Consider the following 11524-nt stretch of genomic DNA (forward strand, 5'->3'; position numbering starts at 1 on the left):
TATGATAGGCCATTTCCGCTCGACACAGTGTGCATACAACAACATTATTAGGCCGTTTATTGAAATACTCCGACACTTTTGACGACTTTTGGCGTGCTTTTTTCCCCTCGCTCGCATCGTCTGCTTTGCGCTCCGCCATGACAGTAGTGTGACGTAAATATGCGACGCGCCGACGCACAAAAACGGCGTCGACGTATTTACGTAACCGATGACGTCGACTACGTCGACGCGTCGTTTCAGCCTTAGTTTGAATGTCCAGGAAAACCGGAATTTGGTTTTGGAACTTGGGAAAGTGTGAGTTTGAATGTCCAGGATGAGTGGAATGTGTTGATGTTGGAATGGTTTGAATTAAAGATGTCCGATAATATCGGACTGCCGATATTATCGACCGATAAATGCTTTAAAATGCAATATCGGAAATTATCGGTATCGGTTTCAAAAAGTAAAATGTATGACTTTATAAAACGCCGCTGTGTACGCGGACGTAGACCTTAAAGGCACTGCCTTTGCGTGCTGGCCCAGTCACATAATATCTACGGCTTTTCACACACGCAAGTGAATGCAAGGCATAATTGGTCAACAGCCATACAGGTCACACTGATGGTGGCCGTATAAACAAGTTTAACACTGTTACAAATATGCGCCACACTGTGAACCCACACCAAACAAGAATGACAAACACATTTCGGGAGAACATCCGCACCGTAACACAACATAAACACAACAGAACAAATACCCAGAACCCAGAACAAGTACCCCGCCTACTTCAAACTCCTCATGCTCTCTCAGGGAGAGCATGTCCTAAATTCCAAATTGAGGCATGTTATAAAAAAAATAATAATGCACTTTGTGACTTCAATAATAAATATGGCAGTGCCATGTTGGCATTTTTTTCCATAACTTGAGTTGATTTATTTTGAAAATCTTTGTTACATTGTTTAATGTAACAAGCGGGGCATCACAACAAAATTAGGCATAATAATGTGTTCATTCCACCACTGTATATATCGGTATCAGTTGATATTGGTATCGGTAATTAAGAGTTGGACAATATCGGATATCGTCAAAAAAGCCATTATCGGACAGAATGTTGGAATGTTTTCAATGTTGAAGAGTTTGAATTTCCAGGAAAACCGGAATTTTTGTCTGGAATTTGGGAAAGTGTTAGTTTGATGAGTGGAATGTGTTGATGTCGGAATGGTTTGAATAGGTCGAAAAACGTTGGAATTGTGCTACTTGGGAAAACTTTCCTATTCATTTCAATGGGAACTTCCTGGAAATTTGGGAAAAGCGGCATTTAAAAAAACCGATTACGAGCATGAATGTCCTGAATGAGCTGAATTGGATGGCGTTGGGATTGTTTAAATCGGTCAAGAAAAGTTGAAGTAGTAACAGTTTTTTAATTGAAAAATGGTATGACGGAATTTCGGGAAAACCGGGAAATTTTCAAGTTCTTTAACCAACTCGACCATTTTTTTCTTAATAATGATCTGGCAGCAGCCGGCGTCATCTGAAAAACCATGGTGTACATTATTGTGCCATTTTTAATCGCGATGAATACAAAGTGTTTCTCGCCTTCCTGTCGGTCGTTTTTTCTTAATAATGACGTCATCTCACAAGACCCTCGGGTGCCGTGAATGTCAATCAAGTGACCAAAGTCACGTCTTGGTGAAGATTGATGATCCATCATTTTTAGCTCTATTTTTCTAATGCCTGACTAGTGATGGACTGACACACCCTCCACCATCCACCTAATAACGATCTTTCTTCTCTCCAGGTGGGCGGGGCCTACTCCTACGACTGCAGCTTTGGCTACATCCCCAACGTGGAGCTCATGAAGTTCATCTCGCTGGCCACCTTCGGCTCCTACCTCCCCAGCTGTCCTCAACCGGGCCGGGACTGCCAGGAGATGAACGCCTACCACAAGGCCTTCCTGACCTACTCCTTCCTCAAGACCCCCGAGTCCATGAACTCCGAGTCCTTCTGCGGTGAGACCACAGCACGGGCGATCTAGTGGATCTAACATAATAGTGTGAGAGTCCAGTCCATAGTGGATCTAACATAATAGTGTGAGAGTCCAGTCCATAGTGGATCTAACATAATAGTGAGAGTTCAGTCCATAGTGGATCTAACATAATAGTGTGAGTCCAGTCCATAGTGGATCTAACATAATAGTGTGGGAGTCCAGTCCATAGTGGATCTAACATAATAGTGTGAGAGTCCAGTCCATAGTGGATCTAACATAGTAGTGTGAGAGTCCAGTCCATAGTGGATCTAATATAATAGTGTGAGAGTCCAGTCCATAGTGGATCTAACATAATAGTGTGTGAGTCCAGTCCATAGTGGATATAACATAATAGTGTGAGAGTCCAGTCCATAGTGGATCTAACATAATAGTGAGAGTCCAGTCCATAGTGGAGCTAACATAATAGTGTGAGAGTCCAGTCCATAGTGGATCTAACATAATAGTGTGAGAGTTCAGTCCATAGTGGATCTAACAAAATAGTGTGAGAGTCCAGTCCATAGTGGATCTAACATAATAGTGTGAGAGTCCAGTCCATAGTGGATATAACATAATAGTGTGAGAGTCCAGTCCATAGTGGATCTAACATAATAGTGTGAGAGTCCAGTCCATAGTGGATCTAACATAATAGTGTGAGAGTCCAGTCCATAGTGGATCTAACATAATAGTGTGAGAGTCCAGTCCATAGTGGATCTAACATAATAGTGTGAGAGTACAGTCCATTGTGGATCTAACATAATAGTGTGAGAGTCCAGTCCATAGTGGATCTAACATAATAGTGAGAGTCCAGTCCATAGTGGATCTAACATAATAGTGAGAGTCCAGTCCATAGTGGATCTAACATAATAGTGAGAGTCCAGTCCATAGTGGATCTAACATAATAGTGTGAGAGTCCAGTCCATAGTGGATCTAAGATAATAGTGTGAGTCCAGTCCATAGTGGATCTAACATAATAGTGTGAGTCCAGTCCATAGTGGATCTAACATAATAGTGTGAGAGTACAGTCCATAGTGGATCTAACATAATAGTGTGAGAGTCCAGTCCGTAGTGGATCTAACATAATAGTGTGAGAGTCCAGTCCGTAGTGGATCTAACATAATAGTGAGAGTCCAGTCCATAGTGGATCTAACATAATAGTGTGAGAGTCCAGTCCATAGTGGATCTAACATAATAGCGAGAGTCCAGTCCATAGTGGATCTAACATAATAGCGAGAGTCCAGTCCATAGTGGATCTAACATAATAGTGTGAGAGTCCAGTCCATAGTGGATCTAACATAATAGTGTGAGAGTCCAGTCCATAGTGGATCTAACATAATAGTGTGAGTCCAATCCATAGTGGATCTAACATAATAGTGAGAGTCCAGTCCATAGTGGATCTAACATAATAGTGTGTGAGTCCAGTCCATAGTGGATCTAACATAATAGTGTGAGAGTCCAGTCCATAGTGGATCTAACATAATATTGCGAGAGTCCAGTCCATAGTGGATCTAACATAATAGTGTGAGTCCAGTCCATAGTGGATCTAACAAAATAGTGTGAGTCCAGTCCATAGTGGATCTAACATAATAGTGTGAGTCCAGTCCATAGTGGATCTAACATAATAGTGTGAGAGTCCAGTCCATAGTGGATCTAACATAATAGTGTGAGAGTCCAGTCCATAGTGGTTCTAACATAATAGTGTGAGAGTCCAGTCCATAGTGGATCTAACATAATAGTGTGAGAGTCCAGTCCATAGTGGATCTAACATAATAGTGTGAGAGTCCAGTCCATAGTGGATCTAACATAATAGTGAGAGTCCAGTCCATAGTGGGTCTAACATAATAGTGTGAGAGTCCAGTCCATAGTGGATCTAACATAATAGTGTGAGAGTCCAGTCCATAGTGGATCTAACATAATAGTGTGAGAGTCCAGTCCATAGTGGATCTAACATAATAGTGTGAGTCCAATCCATAGTGGATCTAACATAATAGTGAGAGTCCAGTCCATAGTGGATCTAACATAATAGTGTGTGAGTCCAGTCCATAGTGGATCTAACATAATAGTGTGAGAGTCCAGTCCATAGTGGATCTAACATAATATTGCGAGAGTCCAGTCCATAGTGGATCCAACATAACAGTGTGAGTCCAGTCCATAGTGGATCTAACAAAATAGTGTGAGTCCAGTCCATAGTGGATCTAACATAATAGTGTGAGTCCAGTCCATAGTGGATCTAACATAATAGTGTGAGAGTCCAGTCCATAGTGGATCTAACATAATAGTGTGAGAGTCCAGTCCATAGTGGATCTAACATAATAGTGTGAGAGTCCAGTCCATAGTGGATCTAACATAATAGTGTGAGAGTCCAGTCCATAGTGGATCTAACATAATAGCGAGAGTCCAGTCCATAGTGGATCTAACATAATAGTGAGAGTCCAGTCCATAGTGGATCTAACATAATAGTGTGAGAGTCCAGTCCATAGTGGATCTAACATAATAGTATGAGAGTCCAGTCCATAGTGGATCTAACATAATAGTGTGAGAGTCCAGTCCATAGTGGATCTAACATAATAGTGTGAGAGTCCAGTCCATAGTGGATCTAACATAATAGTGAGAGAGTCCAGTCCATACTAGATCTAACATAATAGTGTGAGTCCAGTCCATAGTGGATCTAACATAATAGTGTGAGTCCAGTCCATAGTGGATCTAACATAATAGTGAGAGTCCAGTCCATAGTGGATCTAGCATAATAGTGAGAGTCCAGTCCATAGTGGATCTAACATAATAGTGAGAGTCCAGTCCATAGTGGATCTAACATAATAGTGTGAGAGTCCAGTCCATAGTGGATCTAACATAATAGTGTGAGAGTCCAGTCCATAGTGGATCTAACATAATAGTGTGAGAGTCCAGTCCATAGTGGATCTAACATAATAGTGAGAGTCCAGTCCATAGTGGATCTAACATAATAGTGAGAGTCCAGTCCATAGTGGATCTAACATAATAGTGTGAGTCCAGTCCATAGTGGATCTAACATAATAGTGTGTGAGTCAAGTCCATAGTGGATCTAACATTATAGTGTGAGAGTCCAGTCCATAGTGGATCTAACATAATAGTGTGAGTCCAGTCCATAGTGGATCTAACATAATAGTGTGAGAGTCCAGTCCATAGTGGATCTAACATAATAGTGTGAGAGTCCAGTCCATAGTGGATCTAACATAATAGTGTGAGAGTCCAGTCCATAGTGGATCTAACATAATAGTGAGAGAGTCCAGTCCATACTGGATCTAACATAATAGTGTGAGAGTCCAGTCCATAGTGGATCTAACATAATAGCGAGAGTCCAGTCCATAGTGGATCTAACATAATAGTGTGAGTCCAGTCCATAGTGGATCTAACATAATAGTGTGAGTCCAGTCCATAGTGGTTCTAACATAATAGTGAGAGTCCAGTCCATAGTGGATCTAACATAATAGTGAGAGTCCAGTCCATAGTGGATCTAACATAATAGTGAGAGTCCAGTCCATAGTGGATCTAACATAATAGTGTGAGAGTCCAGTCCATAGTGGATCTAACATAATAGTGTGAGAGTCCAGTCCATAGTGGATCTAACCTAATAGTGTGAGAGTCCAGTCCATAGTGGATCTAACATAATAGTGTGAGAGTCCAGTCCATAGTGGATCTAACATAATAGTGTGAGAGTCCAGTCCATAGTGGATCTAACATAATAGTGAGAGTCCAGTCCATAGTGGATCTAACATAATAGTGTGAGAGTCCAGTCCATAGTGGATCTAACATAATAGTGTGAGAGTCCAGTCCATAGTGGATCTAACATAATAGTGTGAGAGTCCAGTCCATAGTGGATCTAACATAATAGTGTGAGAGTCCAGTCCATAGTGGATCTAACATAATAGTGTGAGAGTGCAGTCCATAGTGGATCTAACATAATAATGAGAGTCCAGTCCACAGTGAATCTAACATAAAAGGAGACGTTTTGTAGTTTCCCAGCACAAGCTGTTCAACGAGCACCTGGTGTCCGCCAGCGGAAACCCGGCGCTGGTCATGAGGAGGAAGAAGCACACGGAGAAGGAAGTCCACGCTCATTTGATCAGCGTGGTGTCCGTGCGGCTGAGGGAGGGCTACACCATCCGGGAGATCAGCCTCACGAAAGGTCTGAGCGAGAGAAAAAAACAACCCAAAAAAGGTCAAATTCTTTACGTGTTCGCTTTTTTTCAGGCGGCACCCAGCTGGAGGTGAAGCTGGTGCTGCTGTGGAAACACAACATGCACATCGAGTACTTGGCGGCCGCCTCCTGGCCGCTGGACCCCGGCAAGCGCACCACCCGCGTGGAGGTCACCATGGAGGGCAGCTACGACATCCTGCACGACATCAGCTGCACGCAGAGGAAGCCCATCACCAGTCCGTACCGCACCTCCGTCATCCGCCGCTTCTGGAACACGCTGCAGAGGTACGGCGGCGTCCGACACCAGAGACGAAGCCGCGGAATAACGTTGTTTTTGTTCCCCCTCAGCATCAACCAAACGGATCAGATGTTGGTGCACCTGCAGTCCTTCAACTCCATACCTGAGAACTACACCATTCCGGAGAGCACCAAAAACGGAGTTCCTCTCTTCTACATCCCTCCTGGCTCCACGACTCCGGTAACGTAAACGCTCCACGTTGGTCAGTCGTCACCGGGAACTCTCGGTGATTTCAGGTGTGATTGTGATTGACAGGCAGAGGTGGGTAGAGTAGCCAGAAATCGTACTCAAGTAAGAGTACTGTTACTTTAGAGATTTATTACTCAAGTATAAGTAAGGAGTAGTCACCCAAATATTTACTTGAGTAAAAGTAAAAAGTATGTTGTGAAAAAACTACTCAAGTACTGATGAGTAACCTGTTCCTTTAATGATGACGGCAACAAATAATGCACAAAAACATAAAAATAGCAATGAGCAAATTCAGAGCCAGGAATATCTCTTAAGCAACTAAAACAATAATATATAATAAATAAAAATACATTAACATTAAAAAAGATAAGGCAAATTGAGCACCATAGGCTCAGTAGGCAAAGATTACAAAGGAAAATAACAAGTTAGCCTTTATGCAAACCATAAACTGATAGGTGTGGGCTGCACCTTGGAACACACTGTGCACTTCTGATTGGTGTTTCTATGCTAAGGCTGCAGCTAACGATTATTTTTCTATCGATTAATCTATAGATTATTTTTTTTCGATTAATCGGTTAATCTATAGATTATTTTTTTCGATTAATCTATAGATTATTTTTCCTTTTACCGATTATTTTTTTATTTAAAACGAAGATGAAAAAATAAATGTAGGCCAGTGTTTTCAAAAGGCATGGCTTTTATTTACAAAAAAAAAAAGGATGGCCACTCAGTCAACATTGACAACAACATGACAAAATATTCTGTAACAATGTAAACATTTAAAACTTTTAACATTTAACAAAATTAAAAGTAGCTTATTTGCTTTTTAATGTGCAAATATAAAAGTAAACACCCAGTGCAAATCTTAATATTCTGCAATAGTATAAGCATTTCAAAAGTAAAGGTATTGCTTATTTTGCTTTAAAATTTGCAAAAATAAAGATAAAGATCCAATACAAAAAAGTGCAAAACGGAAATATTCTGTAACAGTGTAAACATTTCAACAAAAGTAAAAGTATTGCTTATTTGCTAAAATGTGCAAAAATAAAGATAAACATCCAATACAAAAAAGTGCAAAACGAAATATTCTGTAACAACAGTGTAAACATTTCAACAAAAGTAAAAGTATTGCTTATTTTGCTTAATAACACAACAATGATAGTATGATTAAAGTGAAAGTTAATTGTTCGTTTGTACATAGTATATGTAACTGTTAATGTTGTAAAAGGTATTTGCACAACTAGTTAACGTTAGCGTTAAAGAGGAGCGCGTCTTTGTAAACACTGAACAGGCACGCCAAACGCGCCTCTCGGAGCGAAACAGTGTTTTAGTTTATGAATTTACAACGCAGATACAAATGACACATTCATGTTTTTGTGTAATGATGACAACGTATACTCACGCGGACGATTGACTAGTTGATGGTGATGGCAAGAACGCTGTCGGGTGTTTTCTTTTCAAATTTTCGTTTATAGCCGTTGTGCATACAACAACATTATTAGCAGAGGTGGGTAGAGTAGCCAGAAATTGTACTCAAGTAAGAGTACTGTTACTTTAGAGATTTATTACTCAAGTATAAGTAAGGAGTAGTCACCCAAATATTTACTTGAGTAAAAGTAAAAAGTATGTTGTGAAAAAGCTACTCAAGTACTGATGAGTAACCTGTTCCTTTAATGATGACGGCAACAAATAATGCACAAAAACATAAAAATAGCAATGAGCAAATTCAGAGCCAGGAATATCTCCTAAGCAACTAAAACAATAATATACCGTATTTTCCGCACCATAAGGCGCCCTGGGTTATAAGCCGCGCCTTCAATGAACGGCATATTTCAAAACTTTGTCCACCTATAAGCCGCCCCGTGTTGTAAGCCGCATCTAACTGCGCTAAAGGAATGTCAAAAAAAACAGTCAGATAGGTCAGTCAAACTTTAATAATATATTAAAAACCAGCGTGATGTGGGCGCGCATGGAGTCGTATATCAACATGGACGGAGCTGCGTGAAAAAAGCCACCCGGCCTCTTTGCGTAAACTTACCTTAACCACTCGCTCATCTTTTCTTCATCCATCCATCCCTTCGAGTTAGCTTTTATGATGACGCCGGCTGGAAAGGTCTCTTTTGGCAAGGTCTTCCTTTTGAATATCACCATGGGTGGAAGTTTCTGGCCATTAGCATGGCAAGCTAGAACCACAGTGAAGGATGACTTCTCATTCCCTGTGGTGCGAATATTCACCGTACGTGCTCCCGTTGTATCCACAGTGCGGTTCACAGGAATATCAAAAGTCAGTGGAACCTCGTCCATGTTGATAATGTTCTCTGGCCGGATCTTTTTTTCAGCTATCTTGTTTTTACAATATGCACGGAAAGTAGCCAGCTTTTCTTGAAAGTCTTTAGGCAGTTGCTGTGAAATAGTACTCCGTGTGCGGATGGAGAGATTGCGTCTTTTCATGAACCGGAAACCTGTCGCCATTTTGTGGTCTTTACAGATGTAAACACACAAAGGAAATGAAACGTAGTATCCGCGCGCTTCTTCTTCTTCTACGCGGGCGGGTGGTTGCTTACAGTAGAAGAAGAAGCGCTTCCTGTTCTATGGGGGCGGGTGCTTACCTTGGCGGTTGCTTGCGTAGAAGAAGAAGCACTTCCTCTTCTACGGGGAAAAAAGATGGCGGCTGTTTACCGTAGTTGCGAGACCGAAACTTTATGAAAATGAATCTTAATATTAATCCATATATAAAGCGCACCGGGTTATAAGCCGCACTGTCAGCTTTTGAGTAAATTTGTGGTTTTTAGGTGCGGCTAATAGTGCGGAAAATACGGTACAACTTAAATTCGGATATATGTAAATATCTGCCTCCGTAGATAAATGGAGCGGAGTAAAAGTAGCGTTTCTTCTCTATAAATATACTCAAGTAAAAGTAAAAGTATGTTGCATTAAAACTACTCTTAGAAGTACAATTTATCTCAAAAGTTACTCAAGTAGATGTAACGGAGTAAATGTAGCGCGTTACTACCCACCTTTGTTGACAGGGAGTCAGTGTTTCCCACAAGGTTGCAATATGTTTGTGGTGGGCTGCAGTTGTGTCGCTAATGTGGTGGTGCTCCGCATACTTTCACAGCGGCGGAAATGCACACTAGAAAATTCCTGCTATCTGTGCCCCCGGACCTCTGGCCAGGTGTACTTTTAAAGGGGAACATTATCACAATTTCAGAAGGGTTAAAACCATTAAAAATCAGTTCCCAGTGGCTTATTTTATTTTTCAAAGTTTTTTTCAAAATTTTACCCATCACGCAATATCCCTAAAAAAAAAGCTTCAAAGTGCCTGATTTTAACCATCGTTATATACACCCGTCCATTTTCCTGTGACGTCACATAGTGAAGCCAACACAAACAAACATGGCGCATAGAACAGCAAGCTATAGCGACATTAGCTCGGATTCAGACTCGGATTGCAACGCACTGCAGCCTCATAGACAGACAGAGACACACACACACACGCATAGAAACACCAATCAGAAGTGCACAGTGTGTTCCAAGGTGCAGCCCACACCTATCAGTTTATGGTTTGCGTAAAGGCTAACTTGTTATTTTCCTTTGTAATCTCTGCCTACTGAGCCTATGGTGCTCAATTTGCCTTCATTTTTTTTATGTTAATGTATTTTTATTTAATATATATTATTGTTTTAGTTGCTTAAGAGATATTCCTGGCTCTGAATTTGCTCATTGCTATTTTTATGTTTTTGTGCATTATTTGTTGCCGTCATCATTAAACGAACAGGTTACTCATCAGTTACTCAGTACTTGAGTAGTTTTTTCACAACATACTTTTTACTTTTACTCAAGTAAATATTTAGGTGACTACTCCTTAAGCGATCCAACAGATTACGCATGTATTGAAACGGATGGTTGTAGTGTGGAGGCAGGTAGCGAAAACGAAATTGAAGAAGAAACTGAAGCTATTGAGCCATATCGGTTTGAACCGTATGCAAGCGAAACCGAGGACAACGACACGACAGCCAGCGACACGGGAGAAAGCGAGGACGAATTCGGCGATCGCCTTCTAACCAACGATTGGTATGTGTTTGCTTGGCATTAAAGGAAACTAACAACTATGAACTAGGTTTACAGCATATGAAATACATTTGGCAACAACATGCACTTTGAGAGTCCAGACAGCCCAATTGTCATCAATTAATATATTCTGAAGACATACCCTCATCCGTGCTCTTTTCCTGAAAGCTGATCTGTCCAGTTTTGGAGTTGATGTCAGCAGGCCAGCGAAGCTAGGGTCGATAGGGGGTTTAGCTCGCTCGTCTGCGGGAACAAACTGCCGCCATTGCTTGCCGTGCTACCGAGGTCCTTTGTCCCTGAATTGCTCACACACTCCGGCAGATTCAATGGGGGTCTGGCGGCAGATTTCTTTGACTTTATGGTTGGAAATGCATCTGCTTTGAGTGTCGCAGGATATCCACACATTCTTGCCATCTCTGTCGTAGCATAGCTTTCGTCGGTAAAGTGTGCGGAACAAACGTCCAATTTCTTGCCACTTTGGCATCTTTGGGCCACTGGTGCAACTTGAATCCGTCCCTGTTGGTGTTGTTACACCCTCCGACAACACACCGACGAGGCACGATGTCTCCAAGGTACGGAAAACAGTCGAAAAACGGAAAATAACAGAGCTGATTTGACTCGGTGTTTGAGAAAATGGAGGATTGCTTCCCGATGTGACGCCACGTTGTGACGTCATTGCTCCGAGAGCGAATATTATAAAGGCGTTTAATTCGCCAAAATTCACCCATTTAGAGTTCGGAAATCGGTTAAAAAAAATATATGGTCTTTTTTCTGCAACATCAAGGTA

The 11524-nt window shown here is 41.3% G+C and overlaps 1 protein-coding gene across 2 annotated transcripts in view; it reads left to right on the plus strand.

Moving 5' to 3' along the window:
• Window positions 1-11524, plus strand: part of szt2 (SZT2 subunit of KICSTOR complex) — a 332720-nt gene that overhangs the window by 38414 nt on the left and 282782 nt on the right. For both annotated transcript variants that reach the window (XM_061978415.1, XM_061978416.1), the window contains exons 8-11: window positions 1778-1988; window positions 5997-6167; window positions 6233-6464; window positions 6528-6657. In XM_061978415.1, the coding sequence (XP_061834399.1) occupies window positions 1778-1988; window positions 5997-6167; window positions 6233-6464; window positions 6528-6657 (744 nt within the window). The remainder of the gene's footprint in view (window positions 1-1777; window positions 1989-5996; window positions 6168-6232; window positions 6465-6527; window positions 6658-11524) is intronic.

Source organism: Nerophis lumbriciformis, linkage group LG18, assembly GCF_033978685.3.
Source record: "Nerophis lumbriciformis linkage group LG18, RoL_Nlum_v2.1, whole genome shotgun sequence".
NCBI classification, from domain to species: Eukaryota; Metazoa; Chordata; class Actinopteri; order Syngnathiformes; family Syngnathidae; genus Nerophis; species Nerophis lumbriciformis.